We start from the raw sequence: 26,156 nt of genomic DNA on the forward strand, positions 1-26,156 counted from the left end.
GGCCAGGACCCAACTGTCCCCTACTCCTCCCCACCCCCACCCCCCTGACAAAGCAAACTCGGGAGCTGTGGGAATCCAGCCAAGGAAGCCTCCGGCCCTGGCCAGCCTCTCGAGGTTAAAGTGGACCGCGATCTAGGACTTTAGGCTTGCCATTTGAGCTTGCTTGAGCTTCGTAACCACCAGATGAACTAAGTGAAGCAGATTAGGACGTGTGGGGAGCCCCGTATGACCCGCTTCTATCCCGTCGAGCCCTGCCCTCTATCTCCTCTCCTGGCAGGATGCCTCGGCCCTGCTTGGCCTTGTGGGCCTGGACGGCCTCCCCTTCAAGTCCAATCCAGGCCAAGCAAACCCTGGCCATTTCTGGGGCCAGAGAGGGGCTCCTTTTACTCTGTATTGTTTTTATTTAAAGCACAAAAGTTAAGACAATGACATATACATTTGTACAGAGAAGAAAAATAAATCTCAGAAAGGGGGAGGAGGGAGTTCCTAAAATCTCAGTCATGGCCACTATCGCTAGGTAGACTGGGCTGCAAGGAGATGGGGCAAACAGCACTGGGGAGGGGTCCTGTTCACAAAGCAGAACCATCAGGCCCCCACCCCACCCCCCACCCCCCACCCCCGAGGCTCCTGGGAGGGAGAGGCTCTCCTCTCCACAGCCAAGAGCCGGGGCTGCACCCTGGCCCAAACCCTTCTGGGTAGGAAGAAGCAGCAGCTCCCAGCAGCCCCTCTGCCGGGGCAGCCCCCGGGCTCTGCAGCCGGCTCAGTCAGGGCCACATTTGGTGTGGGAACATTAAGGCACTTTCTGCTTAAGGCTTGTGATTCCAGTTCTGAAAACCACACTCTCTTCGGGAGGCAGGGGGCTCTGGACTGGCCCCTGGGGGGGGGGGGGGCCTGGAGGGAAAGGGCCTACACATGGAGCTGGCTCCCTTAGTGTTCTGAACCCAGTCTCCTACACCATCCCCAGCACACGAACATCCTCGCACAAGGGCAATGGAAAACAAGAGGTCATCCGGGTCACTGGTCCAAGGTGAGAATCGGGGACGGCTGCCCCCCAACCCCCATCCCCAAAGCCCAGGCAGGGGCAGCCCAAACCAAAGGGGACACCCCGCCCAGCAAGAACCGCATCAAATGACCATGCACACAGAAGAGAGAAAGCTGGGCTAAGGGGGATTGTGGATGTGTGTATACAAAACTGTCCTGGCCCTTCCTCCCAGATCTCAGCAGGGAGGGAGGGAAGGCTGGCTGTGGAGAAACAGGTGAGGAGCCTAAGGGGAGACTCATATCTGTCTCAGCCAGAACCAGAACCGTGTGGTAAGCGGGCACCCCGGCAAGTGCATCTCTGGAGGAGGCAGCAAGGAGAGTAAGGAGAGAAGGCCGGAAGAGAAGAGGACGCTCGCCTGTCCGAGAGGGCTAATTCCCCTGGAACGCTCCCCGGGCAGCGGATGCAGCTGTGTTCCGGAAGGTCCTGCTGGAAAAGATGCCCTGGGAGAACTCCTCCTGGGCTTGCTGGAAGCTGGCACCTGTCCGGCGGTACAGGGAGTGCACCTGAGAAGAGCAGCCCAGAGCATCATGGTGAGAGTTATGTCCACGAGCTCTGCCCTCCCCAGACCAGTGCCCCCGCCACGCTCAGCCCCTTCAAACCCATGGGACCTTGGCCGAGGCACCTGACCCTCCTCCTGCCGGGAGCCCAAGGATGCTGAGGCAAGAGAGAAATGAGCTGAGGTCTCTTCTCTCGGTCTCCTGCCCGCCCTCCCCTTCTTCCTCATTTGTGCACCAAAATACACCTGCACAAACACTCACCCGCTTCAGGAGGAAGAGGGACAGGACGGCACAGAGGGTGAAGAAGCCAGCCACCACCATCATGATGACTGAGACAGCCACGGGCACATCAGACTTGAGCGTCGACATGGAGGCGATCCAGCCACTGAAAAGGAGGGACAGTAAGGGGCCTGAGGAGCCAACGCCAAGCCCCAAGGAGGAATAGCCAGCCAGTGGGCCTCCACAGGGATCCCCACGGAGAGCCTGGGACAAGGAGCCAGTGTTCCAGGAGAATGCCAGCTCTCCCCAGCCGTCAACTGGCCTGCTCTCTGCCGGGGTCCATCCCTCACCCTGGCTCTCTGGTTCCAAACCCTGCTGGGATTTTAGCTCTTCCTCAGCCACATCCACCAGAGGAGATGTGGACAGGATAATTCAGGGGCTCCTAATCTTTGGACACACATAACTCTCCAGGAATCTGTGTATATTTTTAGTTAATTCTTGGGGGCGTCTGGGTGACTAATGGATAGAGCTCCAGGCCTAGAGTTGGGAGGTCCAAATGTGGCCTCAGACACTTCCTAGCTGGGTGACCCTGGGCAAGTCACTTAACCCCTATCACCTAGCCCTTATTGCTCTCCTGCCTGGGAACCAATACTTAGTACTGATTCTAAGATGGAGGATGAGGATTTAAAAACAAACATTATTCTGATGGCCACATTTCGGTAGAATCAGCTTCCTTTGTAATCTCACGTACTTTATTTGACACATTTCCCAACACTGTTCTGAGGAGGGGTCCACAGGCTGAGTGGACACTTCCCAAAGCATCCAGGCTTCCACGTCATCCCCTTCTCTCCTAACCTAGCACAAGCTCTCACTTCCACCTGGGCCAGGAATTGGCTAATGGCCTCGGAAGAGCCTTGCTTTCACTCTGGACCCATCTTCTGTAGATCCAGATCTTGTGATCTGCTCAAAGCCCACCTCAATGGCTCCTTAAAATCCAAACTCTTCCACTTGTCATTGAAATCTGGCACCCACCCCTGGCCAGTCAAGCTAGGCCACATGTCCCTGGGCATCCTCTGACCTCTGCATCTCTCTGTCTTTCCCTCCCCTTCCCCTACCCCAAGCCTAACCTGTTAGAATTTTCTCCATTTTTTCAGGCTAATGCTGCTTCTTTCGGCTGCTAATGTACCTCCCATCTATCTATTTTTATCACAGCCATTTGCAGAGGTGTTAGATCCCCTACGATGGAGATGATGAACTTTAGGAGGGGAAACTACAGACATGGATTCATCTTGAAATCCTAGAGGGGACACAGTTCTGCAAACGAGGTGCCTGATGATTGTAGGATAAAAACAAGCAGTCTAATTATACAATGGAGAAAGGCCAAGATTCTGCCTAGAAAGCCTCAGACTCCCTACCTGTCCCTTCTGCTTGGGAAGGTCTCATCCTTTGTCATGGGAGGAATTTCTTCCTCATCTGCCCAGCCTGCTAGAAACAGACCTAGCAGTTTCTAAGGTCAACATGGAATCCTGTTTGACATGAAAAGCTCTTCCTGACTCAGCCCTGCCCTCTCTGCACACTACAGTGACATTGGCCTCCTGGCTGTTCATCTTCTCCCAATTCTCCATTTTCCTGGCTGGCTTCCCTCTGCCTCCTGGTTGTTTGTCCATCTCCCAGATCCCTCCATTTTCCTAACCACCCTCCATGCTCCAAAGCTCTTGCTCTCCCTCTGCCTCCTGACTTTCCAGATTTTTGAGTGTCACCTAGAATCCCACCCTCCAAGACAACTTCCCATTTATATAGTAGAGATGCTGAATGAAAGGACATTTACACTGATTACAAGTAATAATGTCTCTTAGATAGACAGTTGTTTACATGCTGAGCTCCATAAGGGCAGGTACTATCTTTGCCTTTTTAAAAATTTCCAGCACTTGGCACAGTGCCTGGCACATAGAAGGTGCTTAATAATTGCTAGCTGATTGACTGACTTCCAAACCAATCAGGTTGCCTAGGAAATCAACCCATAAGAGCAAGGGTGAAGCCTCAAGCCACAATAAGCACCAAGAAAAATATGTCAAAGAAGACCTGGGACCATGGAGGTGAAGGATGGGCCAGAGCCCACCTGGCCCCTGGAAGGAGGCCCAGGCCTGTCACTTTTGAGTCCTTGGGCACAGGTGAGGCCTTTCTTGGGGCTTCAGTTCACGAATCAAAAAGAAAACTTGCTATTTAAGGGGCTAGAAAAGATTTTTTTTTTTAATCAAAGAACCTCAGAGCTAGAAAGGACCAATAGAGGAAACTGGGGAACATAAATGGCATGGCCTGTAAGTGACAGACCTACGCAAATTCATGTCTCTTAACTCCTAGGGTTCCCAAGGCCAAGAGCATTCTTGACAGAGACTGTCATTACTGTTCATATTCTGTCTCCTCACAGTGATTCTATCAGAATTAGGATGCTCCAACTCGGCCCTTACTGAAAGAGAAGAGGTCAAGGGAAAGAGCCAGGGTGGGAACAGAGAAAGGGAGTGAGAGAAATGGGAGAAACGGGAGAGAGATGGGGGGAAAGGGAGAAGGGGGAAAGAATGGGGGGATGAAAGGCCACAGTGAATCTCTCCCACCTGCTTAGAATTTACTGAAGGGAAAGGGCAAAACAGAGTCATTCATTAGAGGTTCTGACTGAGCAAAGTGCTCAGCCTGACTTTTTTTGAAATTTCTTGGAGACCCTAAAGCAAGAAGATAATATCAATTATGAGCTTTTCTCAGGGTCTGGTTTCTCAGCCAAAGTCTGTAGTGTTAGTGGGACACAGGCTATTTACCTGCCTATGTGAGGAATACGAAGGACCAAATCTCCCTTAGTTTGGAGGCCCACAGAGATTCCTCCATCTACAGCAAGAAAGGGAACAAGACAACTGTCTGGGCTCCCCCATCCTTTTCTGAAGATGGTCCCTAGCTCTGCCTGTGAGAAGGGGTGGGTTGAGGAGGGAAATAACCAACAGCAAAAGACAACAACCATGGGAGCCTGAGGACTTGGGACCAGTTCTGTTTTAGCTGAGGCCTTCTAGTACAAGGCTCTTAAAGGTAAAAGGCAGCAGTAGAGCCCAGTAACTGGAGGCAGGTTGGAAGTGGTGATCAGAGACAGAGGGCTAAGTTTTGAAGAGGGCAAGCAGTATAAAGAAGCTGTCAGGAACCCCAGAGCAGAGAGCTGGGAAAGAATCAAGCAATCAAAGGCTGGAACATCCTCACCCACAGCCCGGACCCAGAGCCTCACCTATTCCCCCAGCCTGGAATGCCCACCAGCTGGATGATGTAGATGGCAATTTGACAGAAAAATACAAAAAAGAACACGAAGAAGCTAAAGGAGTTGTCAGACCTGTGAAGAGAAGGAGAGATGGGCATCAGACTTCTTGGCACTTGAATTAGCACGGACAAGGACAAGCCCTTGGGAATGGGGCCAGCTTGGAGGTAGTAACACCCTTCATAGTCAGCTCTGGCACATCAAGTCCCACTTTCAAACCAGCCCAAGGGGCCCAGTAGACCCAAGCCCACTCCCTCCCCTTACCCCAGCCCCCTACTTACCTGAAGGCCTTGTAGATGGGTCGGTACCAACAGATGAAAGCACATGGGGTGAAGAGCACAAACCACAGGATTGAGAGGCCAAAGTCAACCCCCCTATAATCCTTGGCATAGAACCAGGCCAGGCAGGCAAGAAGATTCAGGAGCAAAGTCACTGAATGCACTGGGGAAAAGAGGTAAGAGATTATGCCACAGTTGTCAGGTATGGGATCAGATCAGCCCATTCACTCTGGGAAGGATACAGGGTCCAAAATTGGGGAAATCAAGATGGTAGATGGGGTTGTAAGCACTGCTATAGTAGAACAGGACAAGTTTTAATAACTCTGGACGTGACCATATTTCGATCAATTAGTTGACAAGTATTGACTAAGTGCCTAAAACATGCAGGGCAAAGTGTTGGCTGCAGAACAGTCTCTGCCCCTACCCTCAAAGAGCAGCCAGGAAAGACAAGGTGTACAGATGAAGGTGTACACAAAGGAAGCAAGGTGATCTGAGAGGGAAGGTACCAAGAACCAAGTGCCCTTGGAGGAAATCAGGGTTTCAGAGAGATGCAGGTGCAGAGGGAGGGTATTCCAAGTACAGGGAAAGCCAATTTTAAAGGCATGAAGATAGAAGATGGACTACTATGTCTGAGCAAGAGCAAGATGGCCAGCACGGCTGGACCACAGGGGTGAAATAAGGCTGGGGAGGTAGGCCAGGCCATGATGTGAAAGGCTAGCAATACCAGAGGAGGATGTGTTTGATCCTGTAAGTAGTGGGAAGCCACTAGAACTTACTGAGCAGGGGAAGGCCATGCTCAGAAGCACACTGGGACAGCTAGGTGAAGAATGGATTGGAGGAGGAACAGCTAGATAGCTCAGTGGATAAAGAGCCAGGCCCAGGGACAGGAGCTTCTGGGTTTAAATATGGCCTTGGACACTTCCTAGCTGGGTGACTCTGGGCAAGTCACTTAACTCTCCCCCTAACCCCCCCATTGCCTAGCTCTTGCTGCTCTTCTATCTTAGAACCAATATTTAGTATCAATTCCAAGACATAAGGTAAGATTTTTTTTTTTTTTAATAAAAAAGAGGCTAAGGCAACAGTCCTGGTGAGAGGTAATAAAAGCCTCAACTAGTGAGACAAGGGAGACTGGGAAGCCAAAGATGACACCAAGAGGTGAATTCAGGCAAGCTGGTAACCCAGTGGTGGGATGCATGGTGGTGTCTTCAACAGAAACAGGATAGCTCCGAAGAGGGATGGGTTTGAGGAAAGAAGACAATGATTTCAGTTTTTGGCACACTGAGTTTGAGCTGTCTATGGGACATGAAATGGCCAGCATGCGGGTGATGATGCAGAACTTGAGAGAGACAAAGACAGAGACTAGGGAATAGAATAGAGAATTGTGAATCACCAGTCATAGAAATGATCATTAAATTCACATGAGCTGATGAGGTCACTTAGAAGAGAAACCTTGGAAGGGTTTACCCACTTAGGGGGTATAATTTGGAGGGTACCCCAACAAAGGAGATGGAGCAGTCAGAGGTAGGAAGAGAACCAGGGGAGAGCAATGCCATGAAAGCCCTCAGAGCATCCAGAGGGAAAGGATGCTGTTCAACAGTATTCAGAGAAGTGAAGAATGAGGACTGAGAAAAGGCCCAAAGACCAGGCAATCAAGAGTCTCTGGTGACCTTGGAAAGGAACAGTTCCAGCTGAGAACTGTTCAGGGGTCAGAAACCAGAGCTTTAAATGAGGGGGAGAAAAGACTGTGAATGCAGACAGACAGCTTTCTCAAAGAGTCTGGCTCTGAATGGAAGAAATGAGATGATTTAGGACCAGTGGGACCTGGGAAGGCTTTTTTAGCAACAGCTCTAGTAGAGAAGGGGAGATGACAGAAGGGGTACTCTGCCAGAGAAGATAGGAAATGAGAGGCCTGAAGATACAGATGGGGTGAAGAGCTGGTCTCAAGGCAAGAAAAATGGCCATTTCATCAGCAATTGCTGGCTTCTTGGCCTCTCTCAGGCCTCTGCCATTCTTCAACACTAACTTTATCCCAGAGTAGGCGACTGCAGACTTGGGCTGGGCAGCCAGAGTTCTAGGATGGCCTTTTTTGACAGATCCCACATGGTTCTCCTTCTCTGGCCCAGAGAGTCTGCTGTTTCTACTTATCACACATTGCCTCTTAGGACAGTGACTACAAGGAGTCAGGCCCTCCAGGACATAGAATGTGGAAGTTACGCAGGAGCCTGGCAGCCGCCCATCCACCCCCAACACAAAAGGATGTGGCCGAGTCATCCAACCTCTGCTCCCCGATCTTGTCTGGAGCCCTGTCCCATGCCCACGTGGTGACCCCCACGTGGTGACAGAGGCTCATCTTTACTGCTTCCTCAGCACTGTACTCTGCACACTGTAGGCACTCAGCAGATGGCTCACTGAATATGTGAATTCAGAGAAAGAAGCTAAGGGCCATGTGAGGACTTGCCAGAGTGCCCAGCTTCTCCAAATCACTTCCTACTCTAATGACAGGGAGAGAGGGAGGGCAGGGTGATGTCCCAGATACTCAATGGCCACAAAAAAGCCGCCTCCTCTCCACTCTCCAAGAACACAGCAAATGAACATATCCAGTGGTCATCCTTGGAGAGCCAGGCTGACTGTTTACATGGTTCAGACCTGAGGGTTGGCATCTGTGGCCAAAGGGGTGGGCAGGGAATCATCTGGGTTCATTCACCTGGAGGCACACGTAGACTCCCAAGCCAAGCCCTTCTCAGGCTTCTGCACATACTCACACATCCAAAGGTAATATAGCATCTTGCATGTCCGCTGGTAGTCAGCTGGGATCTCTGCTGAGAAATCCTGGTAGAAGCAAGGCTTGATGGGACACCCTGCGGGCAGCGGGGGCCAATTGTTTGGTCTCACTGTTTGGGAAAAGAAGAAGATGAAGGAGTCTCCTAATGTAGTGAGGTTTATTCTAGCTGAGGCTTGAGGAATCTTAGGAGGACAAGAGGACCTCAGATCTAAAAAGCAGTGTAAGGGGTTGAGAAAGGACTTACTTTTTTCAAATAATTTGCCAAGCACCAAAGTGCTTTGAAAAGCATCGCAAACCTTACAGACATGATTACTGTCGTTCATTAGCTCTTAAAAAAACAACTTGTCCAGAGCATATAATCACAAACTAGAAAATACAGTGAGACAACTCTATTCCCTTCACCTGTAAGGGAGCTAGGGGAGCAAAACACCTGCCAATGGCAAGGATGCTGGGGGGCATCTACACCACAGACCTACAGGCTGCCAGCAGCCCCTTCTACCTCCAGGCCATCAGCCCTTCCCCTGGAGGGTGCCCCAGGACACTATGATGGTTTTATTTTTGAAAGCTCTTAAAATTAACTAATTAATTAGGAATGGTTTTCCATGATTACACGATTCAGGTTCTTTCCCTCTCCTCTACCCTCCCCTGTCCTGGAGCTGACAAGCAATTCCATTAGGCTATACATGTATCATTGTTCAAAACCTATTTCCATATTATTAATATTTGCAATAGAGTGATCATTTAAAACCAAAATCCCCAATCATGTACCCATTGAACCATGTGATCAAGCAGTTGTTTTTCTGCTCCCACAGTTCTTTCTCTGGATGTGGATAGTGTTCTTTCTCACAAGTCCCTCAGTATTGTCCTGGATCATTGTTCTGCTGCTAGTAAAGAAGTGCTACGATGTTTAGATAAAAAAAACCTAACAGTTTACAAAAGGACCTTCTTCACTACATCTCTAGTGTGGTGTGTTAGGATCCGCACCTGACACATGAAGAGCCCCCAATCAGGTAGGCCTCTCTGAGGAAGAACCAGGGCCCCGAAGGCTCAAGAGACTAAAATGGGCTGTGGTGGTGCAGAAGTCCAGGGTGCCTGAGGAACCTGCCCAGGCTGGGAACCAGACTCACCATGCAGGTTAGCTGCTGCATTCTGTAACTCTCGTTCCTTCCTGTCCAGCTCAGCGGCTTTCCTCTCAAGCTCCTCCTGCTGCTGCAGTAGGCCAGCCTGGGCAGCAGAGGCCACAGCCTATGGGAAGCAGTTGCCCAGGGAGAAAATAGAGCTTGAATAGGCAAGCAGAGAAAGCCCCTCTGGCCACCCCCAAAGAAAAGAGCTCTGCCCTGTGTAGTAGCCAGGGTCTCAGGCTCCCAGTGTCCTGAGCCAATCACCAGGAGATCAATGGGATGCCTGCAAGCCCCTTCCCTCTTCTACTATTCACAATCCCTTCCCCATCCAATTATATCCCAATCCACAGAACCCAGGTGGAAACAGTGGGAACATCATTCCTCTCTAGGCCTAACATACTCAGGCACAAGAGATAAAGAGAATTCACGAAGGAACAGTATATCCCAAGAAGGGAAAGTATAAACTTCAAACATTTGCTCTGGATGAGGATGGATGATTATGCATCAATGACCACCAGGGTTTTCTGAGCTCCCTCTGCCCAGGCACCAGATGCAGAGATCTGGGGGCAGCAGACACAATCCCCAGATTGAGTCTGGCTCTGTTCTGTCTAGGTTCAGGGGCTTTTAGGGTTAAAGCTTTCTCTCCTTTATACATTGGGCAGGAAGCCAGAGATGGGCAGCTAAGAGAATATCACATCCCTATCTGTGGGTTGGAATGGAGATGGGGAAGATGAAACGAGTCCAACTTTAAGCCTGAGCTACCAAGTCTCATGATCTGTCCGACACCTGGCTACAGAGGTGGTCTGCTAAGGCATCTCCCAGTGGTCAGAGGTATAGAACTAGAATGTCCCTTTCCTTTGGAAAGGGTTGGGAATGTGCGCCATTAGGTCCAGTGGCTACTTAAGCCAGGCCTTCCATGTTTCATTCCATTCTCAGTCCTACAGGTCTTGAGAAGGAAAAGAGGCAGATACTACATGGGCATGGAGCCATTCAACCTTTCTGGCAGTCCTGTTTCCAAACCCCCAAAGCAGCCTCTAGCGGAGATCATCTAGGAGTCCAGGGCAGAAGAGGGCCTGGCAGAGTTACAGTGAACAAGTTCCAGGACTTCTGGCCCTTTCCTCTTGCTAGGCCTGTGACTCTAGCCTATGGGCCTGCAGCCCAGTGTATGCCCCATAAATATCTGTTCAAGGTAATTTTGGAAAAGCAGGAGTTTGTCCAGAGCTGTTTCCCAGTATATATATGTATGTGTGTGTGCATGTGTGCATGGAGGTGGAGTGTACCTGCCCCAAGGCTGAGGAATACTAAAGAGAGAGATTTGCTTCACTGTTTCTAAGGATCTGTTAAATAGGGTCCTAGCAACTGAACAGGCTCCTGTGTCAGCTAGTCCAAGCCTACATTTCAGATGAATGAGGAGAAGGGGCATTCCAGGTCATTCAGGCCTCAGGGTCAAAATTCAAATCAAAGACCTTGGGTTCTGCACCCAGCAGTCTTCCCTCAGTACCACCAGGCACCTTCCACAGAACCAAATAAAAGCAGTCATGAAAGATGGGGAGGGATCATAGAGCCGCCCATCAAGAGCAGGAGAGGGCCTCAGGGGCTGCCTGACCCAATCCCTTCACTGTGCAGAGGAGAAAGCTGAAGGCCAGAACCTAGAAGGGATTTATCCAAGGTGTTCCAGGTACTCACTGATGCCAAGAGGTGGGATTTTGAGCTCTTTACTTTGTCTACTATATAATGCTGAGAACTGGGTTCTTGGGAACTAGGGCCTGAGAAAAATGGAACACAAAGGGCACCTAGTCAGGCTCTGGGAAAAGAGCAGTAATCTCCAGATGGGGCGCACCCATACAACTCAGGCTGGCCAGGACATTGGGAAGCTCTCTCACACCTATATTTAATGCCTACATTATAAAGCTACCTCCTCCTGGCAACGTCTGTCTCTCTGTGAACTTGTTCACTACCAACTTGGTAGTTGGTACTTGTCAATCTGTCTGAGCAGGAGCTACAACATATAACTAAACTGTCTCATTCTACCATTCTGTAACTTTCTGCTCCTGGGAGAGGGTTAGAGAAGGCAGCCAGAAGAGAAGCTGGGTGCCCAGGCAGGGTGCAGGCCCAAACCCACGTGATGTTTCACTCTGAGTATGTCTGGAGTCTTTTCATCTTCTCCCTCCCCAACCCTATAATTCCATATGGATGAGGGAGGATCAGTCACTGCCACAGGAGCCCCTGATCAAAAGGACTGAGCTGACCACTTCCAGAGGGAGAGCTCAGAAGACTCTGTAGATCCTACATTTTGGCCTTCTTGAACAGAACTGAATCTGAGATTGTGCCCCTCACCTGAAAAAACAAGATGAGGTGGATTTGCATAGACATTGGTGGTGCTTCCTACCCCAAATCTGCCAGAGTGGGCAGGGAGCAGGGGAGCTGCTCCAAGCCAGTACCTGAGGTGTTGGTTCCATTGAGGGCTGGAGGACTGCAGGTTGTGATGGCCCAGTGGGTTGGGTAGCTGGGACTGTCGTTCCTGCTGCATTTGTCTAGAGGAAGAGAAAGGAAAACAATAAAGAGGGAGATGAATGCAGGCCCTGTGGGTCTAAAGAAAGGAACTCCACCAAACATTAAGTGATCCTCCAGAACGGAAGCACAGAGGCATGTGGGCCCAAGAATCTCCAGAAAGGAAAATTCTTCTCTGTTCAGATCAAAACAGGAGCAATAGCAGAAGAGTCACTCCCAGAGATAGACTTTCTTAAATTATCTCCTCTAGACCAAGGATCTTGGGCCCATGAGCTCTCATACAGGCTGGTCCCCAACTTCTTGTCCAAAAGATAACAACTTCTTGTCCAAAAGATATCAGTCTAAAGGCAGAATTCACATTCATGCAGTCCAGTGAATTATGAGAACCACATGGTTTTCACCTGCTTTTTCATCCTTTCTACTTTAGAGATGAGAATTTCAATGGCTTAGGCCACACTCCAATGGAAAAAGAAAAATCTGTCAGTCCTTAGGGGAGTCTTCTAGAACTCCTAAGATGACTTATACAATTAAAGTTGTCCCTTTTGGAGAACCCACATGTCACCAGAGCTGCTTCCTTCTCTTTATCCCACTACCCTAAAACAGGACCCAAGTACCTTGGTACCAAAGCCTCAGAAGGAACCATGAGGTATGTGTGCATAGGGGGCGGACATGAGGAAATGTCATGATGAAAGAGACAGAAATCTCAAGATAGAAGGGCACCAAGGTGTCAAGAGCCAGGCCTGGAGATATGAGGTCCTGAACTCAAATCTGGTTTCAAGACAGTCCCTGGCTGTTTGACCCTAAGCAAGTCATTTAACTCCAATTACCTAGCCCATACCACTCTTCTGCCTTGAAATAGATACTCAGTATCAATTCCAAGACAGTAGGTAAGAGTTGAAAAAAGAAAAAAGATAGATGGTCACACTTACCAGCCTGGGAGTCTCTGAAAAGGGATTGAATTCTGACAGACCACCCTGAGGGGGATTGGTTAGCTGGGTCACAGACGGATCCTGAGATGATAGAAGAAAAAACACACATGCATTTAAAATCTAGGAGTGAGAAAAATAAGCAGAGGAATCTAGGAGGTCCATTAATGGCAAAGGGCTGAGCCATCATCACATTTTAGTCTCTTCCCAAAACCTGGCTTATGGGCATTTACCACCTTAACACTTGGTAGTGAGATACACATGTGACCTTGGAGCTGGTGCAGTTATAACTAGGGCCTGGCTTGCTGGTTCCATCTAATCCTACTCCTGATATCTTGGAATAAGATGCTATTTCTTGAGGGTACACTCTGCCCACTTCATGCAGGCAGGCATAATTTGTTTTCACAGTTTTCTAGAGAGGAAAAGTCCTGTGCTCTCTCCAGAGCTCCAGGCCTGTCTTGCCAAAGGCTCACCAGACATCCATCTCCACCTGAGTGCTTCACAAGCACCACAAACTCAAAATGTCCAAATGAGAATTCATTATCTTTTCCCAAAAATGCAGCTCCCTTCCTAACTTCCCACCTGAAGTTTTGCTGAGTCTACCATTATCCTCTGTGCATCTATCTACTCCATATGCTTTTACTGCTCGGCCTGGCTTCAGGTCCCAGAATAAACTCATCACCTCTAATCTTGCCTAACTCAAGTCCTGATAGACATTACCTCCCATAGCCTGCTCTCCCCTCTGCCCAGAGGGCTGAAGGATGGAGCACTAAACTCCTCCCCATGTCTTCCTTTAGAGGGCAGAAACTGCACTCTTAGCTCATTGCATTTTGCACCTGCTGCCCAGTTTGGTTTCAACTCCAGGAAAAAGGTGCCCCTGTGCCAGGCCAGGTCTATTCTACCACCCTGCCTTTCCTGCCTCCTTTTGTATCTTCTCTTCCTTTAGACTGAAAGCTCCTTGATGAGTACTTAGCATAGTGCCTGGCACACAGTAGGTGCTTAATAAATGTTTATTGATTTTGGGGGGATCCTTTCAGGTTTGCAAACTCAGAATCACCCTCAACTTGTCTCTACCTCAACTTTCACATCCACTTACAAAGTCTTGTTGATTCTTCCTTTACAACCTCTCACAATAATTTTCATGCACAAGCCTACTTTCACCTCCAATAACCTCCTAGTGGTACTCTCTCCAAGCCAAAATGGTGACTCTAAAAGCCCAGGTCTGACCATGTGGCCTGCTCCCTCCCAATGACCTCTAGGCATACAACACCAAAGACTCTGGCCCTCACCTCTCCCTTTCCGAGCCCTTCTACACTGTCCATGGTCTGACAAACTGGCTCGCTTGACGTCTTTCACAAATGACATTTCATCTTTAGTCCCCAACCTCTGCACAGTCTGTCCTCCATATTTTGAATGTTCTCCCTTACTACCCTGCATCTCTAAAGTCAGTCAAGGTCCAGCTTAAGTGCTTCCTCTTATGTGAAGCCTCTCTGGATTCCCCCCCTCCCATCTTACTTTGTACAGATTTACCTTTGCTGTATTATTTTATGGCCAGACATTCTTGAAGTTAGGAAATGGCACTGTTCCTGGGTTTGTGGCTGCAGTGCCTGGATCAGTGTCCAGCACAAAGTAGGCTAGTTTCAACTCCAGGGGAAAAGATGCCCCTGTCCCAGCTCTCTCTGCACTTACTTGATGTGGGTTTTGGGGCAACTTAACTCTTTGAGTCTATTTCTTCAGCAATTAAGTGGAGATAATAAAAGGTATCTGACCTATATAAGGTTTGTTGTGTAGACCAAATAAGAAATGCCCTGCTATGGTATGGTGGCATACAGAATGGGACGCAGACCACCTGGCTCTCATATTCCTATTGCAATAAAAACTCAAAATTTGTATGAAGCTGGATAATGGTCAAGAAATCCAATGAGGATCTACAAATAAGCAACTTCTCCCTCAAGCCAAACAAAAAGTTAGCCAGAAGCCAATGGGCTCTCCCAGAAAAGCCAGCAAAGAGTAGCAGCCTTGCTTGACCTAAAACCCCACATGGGGTCTGCAAGGCTGTGACCAGAGGCGGCAGGAATGGAAGGTTCCACTAAGAAAGCCAGCGCCCTGCTGGAATCCCTGCAAGCCCAAGGAGTGGCACTAGCCTCAGATCGGGTACAGAAAAGCCCAGAGCCAGCGGCTTGGAGGAGACCAAAAAGGCAACCTATTTCACCAGGGAGGTGGGAGAGCAAGAGCCATGATTTCTGCTCCTAAGTGTCAGCTCTTCCTTTTAGCAGGAAACTGGGGGAGGTTCTGAAGGGGTGGGGCACTTGGCAGAGTAGCAGAGCCAAGAGTAAGCAGCCAGGATAAGATCTGAACCCCAGTCTTCTGATTTGAAGTTCAATTCTTTTTCTCCATACCATACTCCCGTTATTCTCCTCAATGATATTCCTGGCTCAGTGCAGGCCAGTCTTACAATTTCTTGCTGTATAAATCTCAATGGTCCAGGCTACAAGGGGAAGGTACTTCCATATCCTCAAGTAAATGGACACTTGGGGGGAAGTGAGGTGACTTAATAGATAGAGAGTCAGAGTCAGGAGGTCCTGAGTTCAAATCTGACCTCAGAGAATGCCTTGCTGGGTGACGCTGAACCAATCACTTAATCCCCATTGTGTAGCCATTACTGCTCTTCTGCCTTGGAACCAATACTTAGTAATAATCTAAGATAGAAGGTAAAGGTTTAAAAATAAAGCAACCCAGAAACTTGGAGCCAGACCAAGAGGTGCAAGGGTCACTTGAAGGGAAGTAGGGGAGTGAAGAATGGAAGGAAAGACAGAGAAGAAGCTACCCATAGGGAACAAGAACACATTCAGAGATCCTCAGGACTTTGCAGGGACTCCTGTGTCCACCTGCCTCAGATTCTACCTGTCCTCCATTTCAGCCAAGTGAGCCCCACAAAGTTTGCAAAGAGCCCATTCCACAGCCTCTAGGAGGTGTTTCCTTGGTAGGAAGGGACCCCCCCATAGTTCCCACACAGCCTGCCCCAATACAGACTCAGCCCCTCCTTCTGTAATGACTGATCTAGGGCCTCTCTCCTGAGAACGACTAGGGTGTTATTGGAAAAGACCCTGCCCCCAAGGAGCCTTCTCCTTTGCAGCTGCAAATCCATCATTTCTCTGGGTCTTAAAGGTGAAAATCTTCTACCATACAAAGGTTTCTGAGAAAAGGAACACCTTGTGCCACACCTTAACACAGGCTAATCAGCCACCAGGCAGCAGAGGGCCCAGCTGGGCCGGAACAGGCTCCAGGAAGGTGCAGACAGGGGAAGAGAAGGAGGAAGCACTTCACCACCCAGCAGGAACAAGGCTGTGCCAGAGGAGTGCTCAGACTCAGCCCCATTTCCTAAGGTATTACCCCCTCACCACACACGCCCTGCCCAGGCAGTGCCCACATTCACTTAGGTGTTGGAGCTAGGGCATGAATGGAAGAACCGTGGAGCCCTGTGGGCTCCTTCAGGAGCAAATACAGGCTGAGCCTGGGGATGTCTTCATTTCACTCTGGTCAAGGGCCAGCTGAGACTAAAAAGGGGAGCCCAAGACAAGGGGCACCTGCTCTCATTCAGAGCCAGGAGGAACAATCTCGCCAAGCCCCAGAAACTGGACACTCCCTGCCCAAGAACAAGTTACTTGAGTCTATGGGGGCGGGAAGGGGAAGAGACAGGTCAAAGAACAGGCCTTTGCTGGCAGTCACAGGCATCAACATGCACTGCCCTGGGTCCAAACATGTGTGTAACAATGACTCAAACAGAGTCTTCTTCTACTTTGTCTGGGCGGCACTGCAGAAATGCTTCACAGGAGCCAGTTCCCACACAATGGATGTGGCCCTGGAGGTAAAGCAGCACCTTCTGGGGAAAGGTCACTCCAGCACCCAGACCCAGTCTAGGACCAGGGAGAAGAGCTCTGAGGATGGCATGAGAGACTTGGGATCCTAAGACCCTACCTCAAGCAAGAGCAAGAACTAACTTGGGCCATCGAGTCTAGCTTCTTCATTTTTTAAACAAGGAGACTGAGGCTCCCAAGGAGAAAGCATTTGCCCAGGGTCATACAACTAGTAGGAAGCAGCCCTGGCATTGATATGGCGTAATTCCATATCAATGGAATCACCATTTTGTTACTTCCTAAGCATAACCTGGTCCTCACATATTACCAGAAGTTCTTTCAAAGAATGGATGTGGGCCTCCCCCAAGAGAGAAAAGTAAGTCTCTCCTACCCCATTCCTCCACTGCCAGGTGGCTAGTACACCACCTCATACTGCATAAAATGGTACCATGTATTTCCTCTTGAGCTCCAGAGACCCAGCTCAAGTTAGGGACTTGGTAAAGAGCACAGACTCCTGGAAAAAGAACTAGATTCAGAGACATTGCATTTAGACTTCAAAAGGCCCTTGATGATCTAATCATGAAGTGATTTGCCTAAGACCATACAGTATCAGAGACCATATTTAAATTCAGGTCTCCTCACACTTCTCTATGCTGCCTCTGGATTTCCTACATAGTATGTGACCCTGGGCCTCCATCTCTGTACCTACAAAATGGGAGATGTGGACAAAATGATTGCCAAGGGCCCTTCAGGCTCTAAACACAAGCCTTAATGGCATTGCTTAGCATCAAGTTCAGATGTCCCATGAGGAACTGCTGGGGGCCCTTGGGTCGAGGAGGCAGTCACTGCTGACTTGTTTCCAGTATGCTGTCCAAGCCCTAGTCTCCCTCTTATATCCTAAATTTCCTCCAAGCGTCTCCTTTTCTATCACCTACCTGCCTGCTGATGGCATCCCAGCTGAGCACTAGTTTCAGAGTTGTGAACACAGCTGGCGTTCCACAAAGCTTGCTAAAGGAGTTAAAAGCATGGGGTGACCAATTCTTTCCTGCAAGGCAGGGGTTCTGGTTGGTGAAAAGGCATAATGATTTTGAAGTTTGTGAAATTCCAGGCCTTCCTGAGACACCAGACATGTCAAGTCATTGTGGAGCCAAATGAAAAGAAAGAAACAAAGATAAATGACTTCAAACCTCAGCCCCAGAGAGCAGAACTGGGCCAGAAGCCCAGAGAGCACTGAAGGTTCATCAGAGAAGCCAGGCTGCTTCTCTGGCCTCCTTCTTTGTGGGGGGCAATACTATAGTACTCTATTGCTACAAAGAAAACCCAAACTCCTCAAATTGGCAGCCAAAACCCTTTCCAACTTGGCCCTAACCTCCCTTTCTATCCCTATAGCCTTCCCTTCCTGTATCTGTAGGATCCTCAGCAAGTTACCTGCCTTTGATAAGCTTTCTTCATCTGCAAAAGGGGGATGATGCTATTATAATGCTAACCTCAAATACAATGAAATACATAAGGTGCTATACAGAGAAACAATTGCTTCCATTATTACTACCCTGGTGCTCACGTCAAACTGGACTTCTGACCTAAAACATGACCTATACTTTCCTGCCTTTGTCCCCAGCACTCCCCAGCCCGGGCTTGTCTCCTCCTCTCAGCCATCCTTAAATGCCCAGTTCAAATGTTCTCTTCCTCCCTGAAACTTTCCCTGATTTCCTTAACTGGAAGCTATTCTCCCTTCTGACCCTTGTCCCTTTACTTCTCATTCTCTCTTGTGCTGCAAATATTCTTATCAATTATCTCCCTAGCAGATGAGAGGTCAGGATCCCATCTCCCTACGATGCTGAGCATACAAGTCCATATTCAGAAAATGTTTCTTGAACATAGAGAAAAAAAAGCACTTGATAAACCACTGGGTTCACCTTCTTTGGAAGGATGACAATCCAGCCTTATTTGTTCTGGTTAAATATTACTATTTGCCTGGTACAGGATTAACCACCTCTAAGACAAACCAGAATCTTGGAGCCACAGGCACACCTATTTCCCAGTGAATATCTTCTATGAACTCTGTGTCACTCTCCAAACAAGGCACTGCTGGCCTTGGTCTTTCCCTCACCTACCTGCTTATGGGAAGATACAGGGGAAGCATCCTCCTTCAAGTCACCAGACAGGCTGGGGTGGTTGAAGATTCCCAGGATCGCACTACTTGTCAAGAGACAGAGGCAGGCCAAATGCTGCAAGCTCTAAGCTGTCCCTGATACAACTTCGCTAAAATTAGGCCATGCATTCCAATTTCCCTTTCTGGTATCACTCACAGCAGGCATCTGTGTATCTAGTGTCAAAGAGGCAGTTGTGGCTCAATGGTAAGGAACATTCTGAGTCTGGAGTCAAGAACATCTAAGTTCAGACATGTCCTAGCTATGTGACCTGGGCAAGTCACTTAACCTCTGATTGACTGACAACAGGATTTACTGGATCCATTGGAAAAGGAAATGGTAAAGCAATCCAGTACTCTTGCCCAGAAAACCCAATGGATAGCTACGATCTGTGGAGTCACAAAGAGCTGGGCCTATCTCAACAAATCAAAAGCATCATTCACCCCCTAAAACTCCGGCTTCCTAGCAGCACCACATTCATACAAGGACCAGGATCATTCAACCATCTCTAGACAGAGGGCTCCAGAACTGTTTCTCTGCCTATCCCAGGAAGGTAAGACACCAGAATGAAGGAGAAGGGAATTTGAAGCAATACCAACTAACTGGCCAAGTCTTACATCTTCTTTCCCTTCCGACAATGGAGACATGTTTGAAATCCTTGGGAATAGCCACGCTACAAGGATTATCTTTTAACTGTAAAGAAGCAATGTGAGAAAGTGATATGTTATTTGGCAGCAAGCTTTACTTTGGGAGAACTGTCACTTATTCCTTTTCACTGGGAATTTTTGGATGGGTTTGATAGAAATTCTAATTAGTAAAGGAGACCCAGAATTTGTTTGAGTGGTCTCATTTTTCTTGAATCCTAAATAAAAGCAAAGTTCATCACCATACCAGGGGTTCCTGCCTTTTTTTCCCATCCCAGATCCCTTCAGAGGTTTTCAACAGCTTACAAGCCACTTCCAGAATGCTCTGGAGCTTTGTTTTGTTTTGTTTTTTTAATTCAAAACTGAAGGAAAGTTTAAATTTAACTTGGAGAGGGACAGCTAGGTAGCACAATGTATAGAGCACCAGGCTTGGAATTGGGAAGACCTAGGTTCAAATCTGGCTTCAAACACTTTCTAGCTGTGATCCTGGGCAAATCACGTAACCCTGATTACATAGCCCTTGCCACTCTTCTGTCTTAGAACTAAGAGCTTAAATAAATAAAATAAAATAATCTTAACTTGGAAGCGAAAATGAAGATATAATTTTTTTCCCCAATCCAAGTTTGCTACAATCTCTCACAAGTTAAGAAGCTTTGCTCTATACCAAAGTCAGTCTTGGACCTGGTCAAATGGCTCCTTACCGGAGGAACAAGTCATACCCCTCTGCATTCTGTGTCCCTAACTCAAGAGCCAACATGGGGTTTAATGATAATCTTGCAATAATAGTAGGAATCTCAAGAACAGCCTGAGGACAACTCCTCTCCTACCTGGAAAGGGTAGATCAGACAAACTGTAATTAAAGGAGTGATGAGTGTGTGCCAGTGAAATGAAACGCATCAGCCTTGTGAAGGCTATCACCTTACTTGTAATTTCCCATGTAATCCAAAGAATGCAATAATCTTCTGAACTCACCCTGGACTGGTAATGATGCAAACTGCTCTTTTCCTGAATGTTTCTAATTGTCACAATTATTCCTCTGCTCAAGTAAAGAAGTCAGAAAAGTCCTCCCTTCTCATCACCAGTAAGCAGGTAGGGAGTAGAAGAAGCAGCAGAGAAAGTAAGGGAGGTAGTTCAGTGGGGTCCTGGATTCAAATATGACCTCAGTCAATTCCTAACTGTGTGATCCTGGGCAAGTCACTTAACCCTCTTTGCCCGCCCTTATTGTTCTCCTCCCTTGGAGAGATTGGAAGGTTTTTTGTTGTTGTTTTTAAGAAAGTAAGGCAGAGAGAGGTTTTCATTTCTCTGCTGAATTTTCATTTCATCTGATAAAGGTCAAAGAAGAATTTGCCTGGGAGAGTCTCTAATCCCTATTTTCTCTTTGGGTGCTTTCTTGAACTAGGTGGCACCACCCTGACTCAGTGAAATGGGCTCACACCCTAGCTTCCTAGGCACAACACCCCACTGGTTAGTTACCCTGAATAGGCAGAAAGGGAGAAGGCTGTCCACCCAGGCAGGGCTAAAGGAGATGAGCTCTGAGTGGGGTCAGTACTTGGGTGTCTGGTATGCAGAGCTTCCTCTCAAACCCCTTCAGGGCCCCAGCACAGGTCTGCAAAGAGCAGAGTTTCAACCAGATCTTTCTCTTCTCTGGACACAAAGTGGTTAGTCAGCTGCTGCTGTTTCTAGGACCCCAGCTGCTTCCTGTCCTGCCCATATCCTGGTGGTGCTGGCTCTGCCCCTTACACTTCAATGACAACAGAAGGATACTGGATTTCACTTGAAGGCAGAAAAGGCCTCCAGAGTGGTTAGCATAATTTCTGGGGGTGGAGATACACACATCAGTCAGAGGTCCTGGAATGGTGTCCCCAAAGCACTGCTAAGAAGAAAGGGCAGGCTTCAGGCCTTTATCTCATCCAGCTGCAGGGCTGGCATCTTTGGACAGCTGGTTGCCCTGGCTGATGAACACACAGGAATCACTTGTTTCTAATCCCAACAGGCCAAAAAAAAAAAAAGAGTAAGCAAACTTTTGTCCTGCCACCCTCGGTCTCCCATGTTTTCAATAAAATCTAACCCATCCTTTACTATTCTATTACAGCCTGATAATTATAGTTAAGAGGAGATACTGGGTGGAAAATACACTTAAATCAGATATCTCTTTGCATAACCAGCCATAGGTTAGAAAAATTAAAAAAATCTTACCTTCTGCCTTCAAATCAATACAAGTATTGGTTCCAAGGCAGAAGAAGAATAAGGGATAGACAACTGGGGTTAAATGACTTCCCAGGGTTACACAGCTAGGAAGTACCTGAGGTCAGATTTGAAGTCAGGTCCTCCTGACTCTAGGACTAGCATTCTATCCACTGAGCCATCATTCCTTCAGCTATAGATGTTTATTGGCTCTTAGGAGACAGAATGCATCTGAAAGATTTGCCATAAAACAATTGTGAGCTGCAAAGTAATAAATGTTTTGTATTCTCAGTTGGTAGAAAAAGAGACCAATATAGATTTGGGTATCCCCCTCACTGGCTAAGTCTCCCATGAAGAATAAGCAAGAGTATTCATTCTCACATTAGTGTATAATTATATTCAATAATTAAAGTCTTCTTTTACTTTGGCTCTTGGAATTCAAAAAGGGGGAAGGAAGTTGAAAGAGTGTGCAGAGTAGCAGGAAGGGCTCAGGACCTCAGCAACTATCCCATGTCCCTCCCTCCGTGGACTCACTCAACTGGCAGGCCCATCGATCTCCACATTAAGGAGGAAAGTCTTGTGAATTAACACAATGAGTTCCACTAAGTCTGCAGGATATTTAAAAGAAGTGAACAATTAACCCAGTCCGTGTGGGCAGGTTAAGTTTAACGTCTGAGTTTCTCAACTAAGGAGCTTTCCCAACCCAGGGTTGGGCCCACAAGATCCCTATGAGACTACCGGGCTATCTAAGACTGTTGGTCAAAATCTTTCAGTCATCAATTCTGACAGACACTTATTAAACACCTATTGGGCCCAAAGCACTGGAATACACTTTGTAAAGACACCAAGTCCTTGAGCACTTATTCCCTGTCAAGTCAAAAGATGATGCTAAATGTCAATCAAATGGGAGTTTTTAGTTTCTTAACAGAGGAACATTGTTGTTCATACCTAAAATACTCTCGTTCAAAGGAAAAGTCTTGTCCACGGGCTATTTTTGAGATCTAGCCCCCCAGTGCCCACATCCCAAGCAGGTTGCCTCCAGGTAAACCATAGGCATGAGCTTTAAGGCTACCTGGCAATCGATCAGGCAAAGGTCTTTTTAATCCTGATCCTGACCGCACTCTACTTCAGCCAAACAAACCTGCCCGATGTTACTGGCCCCAGTTCAAATGGCCCAGGTTTCACATTTTCACATTTTCACAGCAGACATTCCCCTTCCACTTTCTTGAAAATACTTTTCCTCTTCTGTAAGCAAGTACATACATCTCCCTTCAGAATCCCATCATGAAATTGGGGCTGAAAGGGACCTCAAGATCACCTTGTCCACTGGGGAGGAAACTGAGGTCCAGGAGAGTTGGGGGTGGGGCAGGAGGACTTGCTTCAGGACACACGGCTATTAAATGATAGGATAGGACCCAGGTCTTCTAATCCAACTTGTACCTCAAGAATGCCCATAATGTCCCTGACAAGATCTCATCCAGACTTCAATGATCGATCTTTCGAACAGTCCAAGCTTTCTCTTCTCCCCTTCTCTCTCTAATTCCACCTTGGGGAAGTAAATGTAACCACAACTCCTCCCGACCCATTGATGGATACAAAATTCAATGGAGATTTGTATAGATTTATGAATTCATTTACAAATTGGAAGCCTTGGATTTTATGTTACTGAGGATATTTATTCCTAACATTTGTTTGTTCTCCTTTTCAATTCTCAGCATTTTTTTTCTAACCTGATCAGATATAAGCCAACCTACCAAAGCACAGTATTAGATCTATTGAGCCTGGAAGGCAGGGTCTCACTAGTGTTGGGTCTATATTTCCCCAATCAGTCTAAGGTTCATGGTGTCCTCTGAAAACAGAAGCCAAGCCTCTTTTCAGCTATTCCCTATCTACTCTCTCAGACCCTTCTCAACTACTTTCCCTATGCTCCCCCACCAATTGTCCTTGCAACCACGGCCACCCTTCAGCCTTCTCCCTCCACTTTCGAGGACTTTACTCGACCCTTCCTCTTACAGACAACTACTCTCCCTACCTCCTTCAACACACACTTTGCCTTCTCCCTTCCCTTCTGAGTCTCCCACTATAACTAATTTCCCTGTCTTCTACAAGTCTACACTTGCCATCATTTCCCCTGCCCCATCACCCTTACATACAATTACATTTCCTGCCCTCTTCCCCTAGAATCCTTCTTTTAAAAACTTTACCTTTTTCTTCCCCCTCATAACCACTCTCTCTACACCCCTCTTCCTCCTCTTACATACACTTTTCCTGCTCCTTTTCCAATAAATCTTCTTAAAACCTTTTCATCAGTTTCCTTCAACTTTTGTCCTTCCCCTTATAACCACTCTTCCGGTCTCACCAGTTTATAACCACTTTCCTGGTTCCCTTCCTCAGTTTCCTGGACCCTATATATAACCACTTTCCCAGTCCCTCTCCCTTTTATTGAAATAGCCACTTCCTGGTCCCCTCCCCTTTATTTACAATCACTTTCTCGGTCCCTTTTCTCTTACTTACAATTTCCTAGTCCCCTTTTCTTATCTATAGCCACTTCTCAGACCCCCTTCCCCTCATTTACAACTACTCTACCAGCTTCCTACCCCCACCAACCCCTAGGTAACCATACGGGATCACCCTCCCCACCCCTCCACCTACGCTCTTCCCAGCCCCGCCCCTCCACCTGCTGTTGGTCCCGCCCCATAGCACCTGATTGGCCAGGCCTTGTGCTCTTGGCCAGCTGATTGGCCAGGAGGCCTGTCCCTCGGGCGCCACGTCTCCCGGAGGTGGAGAGGCCCGGGCCGCGACACCCCCCCCCAACGGAGTCTTCCCGGGACTACGGAGACACTCCATACCTGAAAAGGGTTCACGTCCACCGGGTCCGCGAAGGGGTTGGTATCAAAGGCAGACATGGTGGGCAGGGCAAAAGCCCACTAGCTCAGCAGGCACTACGATCGCCCTGGCACCCAGACTCGGCCGCTCTCCCCGCGGAGATCCGCCACTTCCGGGAGGCAGTCGTGTGTGCGCAGGCGCGATGCGCGACAGTGAGGACGGGCTTCGTCATTTCACCGCGTTCGGCTCTGCCCTTCCCACTCTAGCATCTGTTCCACGCGTGCGCAGTTCCTCGTTTTTTGTTTTTTTATTTTTCCCACCCACCCCAATTCTCCGTCGCCTGCTTTTTTCCGAGTCGTGTGATCTTCGATTTCCTCATCTGTAAACTGGGACTATGCATTTGTTTCAAGGGAATCTGATGAAGCGATGAATACCTCCTTATTGCCTTAGTTTTAACCTTTTTCCAAAATGGTATAGACTTGTACGTGGTTCGGTGGAGAGAACTCTGGAACTGGATTCCAGAAGCCCTGAGTTCAGATCCTGCCTGAGACACTTGCTTAGCTGTGTGACCTCAGCAAGTCACTTTTCCTCTTTCTGCCTCTGTTTCCCCAGTTGTAAAAAATAAGAATAATCAGAGCACCTTCCAGTTGCTTTGAGAATCTAAAGAGCTTTGCTCATTTAAAGCTCTATGACAAAGGTAACTATCAGTATTGTATTATTAGGAGCAGGTCCCACAGCTTTTTAAATGATGCAAATGGAGAAGATGAGGGGGGCAGGGTTTTTGTGGAGAGGGATGTCTGCCTTTCCTTCCTGGGGAAGTCGCTAACCAGTTCCTCTCAGGGGCTTCGCTGTGACTTAATAGGGGAAGCTGCAGAACATACTGATTATTCAGGTTTTGGGGAAGACACAAACCAAACTATTGAAGGAGAAAAGGTGAGAGAGAAATTCAGGCAAAGAACTCGGTTTTTATCTTTAATTCACCCCCTGTGAAGAGTAAGTTTGGTATTCCCTTAAGTATATGTGGTTATTTTTTCATGGTTTGAATCACTTGAAGATTAGTTTCATTCACTCACAGGTGGAGAAACTGAGGCCCAGAAAAGAAGGGAAGGTAATTCATCCAAGTTCTTCACAAATTGTTGGCTGAAATGGGAACATGTCAAGTCAACAAGCCTTTATTAAAGGGCTGACCATATGCCAGGCACTGTGGTAAGCACTTGGAATACAATGAGAAGTTAGGGGGGGGGGAAGAAAAAGGGAAAAAAAATAAGTCCCTGCTCTCAATGGGTTCACAGCCTAATGGGGAAACTATATGGCAAAACCACAATACACATACAGGAAAAACAAGATAAATCAAGAGGAAAGGCAGTATTTTTTTATTTTTAAATCTCTTACCCTCCACCTTAGAATAGATACTGTGCATTGGTTCCAAGGCTGAAGAGCAGTAAGAGCTGGGCAATGGAATGTCAACATGGAATCTAGGAATCCCAAACTTGTGGCCTTGTGGGATCTGATGAACCTCAAGTTTCAGGACTAGCTTATAGGTTGGAGACCCCAAAGTTGTACTTGTTCCCTGTTCCCATGGGAATCTACCCTGAAGGGAATCCCAGGCTTGCAGTTTCAGGCTGAGTAGGGGACCTTACGGGAAAAGACAATCCACTTCAGGTGGGGACTAAGCCCAAGCCAAAGGCATCCAGTGACTGGCGCTACAGGCAGTGCATCAGTCTCCCAAGCTGAAGGTCCCGAGTTCAATCCTCAGAAGGAGGGTGTGATAAACTGGGAAAGGCTTCTGGAGACTTCAGCTTGGGTTTAGCTCTCACCTGAAATGGATTG

General features: G+C 48.0%; 1 protein-coding gene across 1 annotated transcript; it reads right to left on the minus strand.

Moving 5' to 3' along the window:
- Positions 1-381: 381 nt before the first annotated feature.
- SCAMP2 (secretory carrier membrane protein 2) lies at positions 382-24,559 on the minus strand. Its single transcript, XM_001365681.3, has 9 exons — positions 24,350-24,559; positions 12,669-12,749; positions 11,670-11,762; positions 9,235-9,352; positions 8,088-8,216; positions 5,329-5,488; positions 5,021-5,122; positions 1,801-1,924; positions 382-1,545 (listed from the first exon to the last, which is right to left on the minus strand). The coding sequence occupies exons 1-9, from the start codon at positions 24,404-24,406 to the stop codon at positions 1,411-1,413; spliced, it is 999 nt and encodes a 332-aa protein (XP_001365718.1). The 5' UTR covers positions 24,407-24,559; the 3' UTR covers positions 382-1,410.
- Between the last annotated feature and the right edge of the window lie 1,597 nt (positions 24,560-26,156).

This window comes from Monodelphis domestica, chromosome 1 (assembly GCF_027887165.1).
Source record: "Monodelphis domestica isolate mMonDom1 chromosome 1, mMonDom1.pri, whole genome shotgun sequence".
In the NCBI taxonomy this organism is placed as follows: Eukaryota; Metazoa; Chordata; class Mammalia; order Didelphimorphia; family Didelphidae; genus Monodelphis; species Monodelphis domestica.

Excerpts from the sequence above, each read along its gene's own strand:
- SCAMP2 (XM_001365681.3), bottom strand. The coding sequence starts at position 24,406 with ATGTCTGCCTTTGATACCAACCCCTTCGCGGACCCGGTGGACGTGAAC. Across the intron at positions 11,763-12,668 it reads TTTCAGAGACTCCCAGGCTG|ACAAATGCAGCAGGAACGAC; the intron begins GTAAGTGTGACC and ends CTCTTCCTCTAG. Across the intron at positions 5,123-5,328 it reads CCCATCTACAAGGCCTTCAG|GTCTGACAACTCCTTTAGCT; the intron begins GTAAGTAGGGGG and ends TTCTCTTCACAG.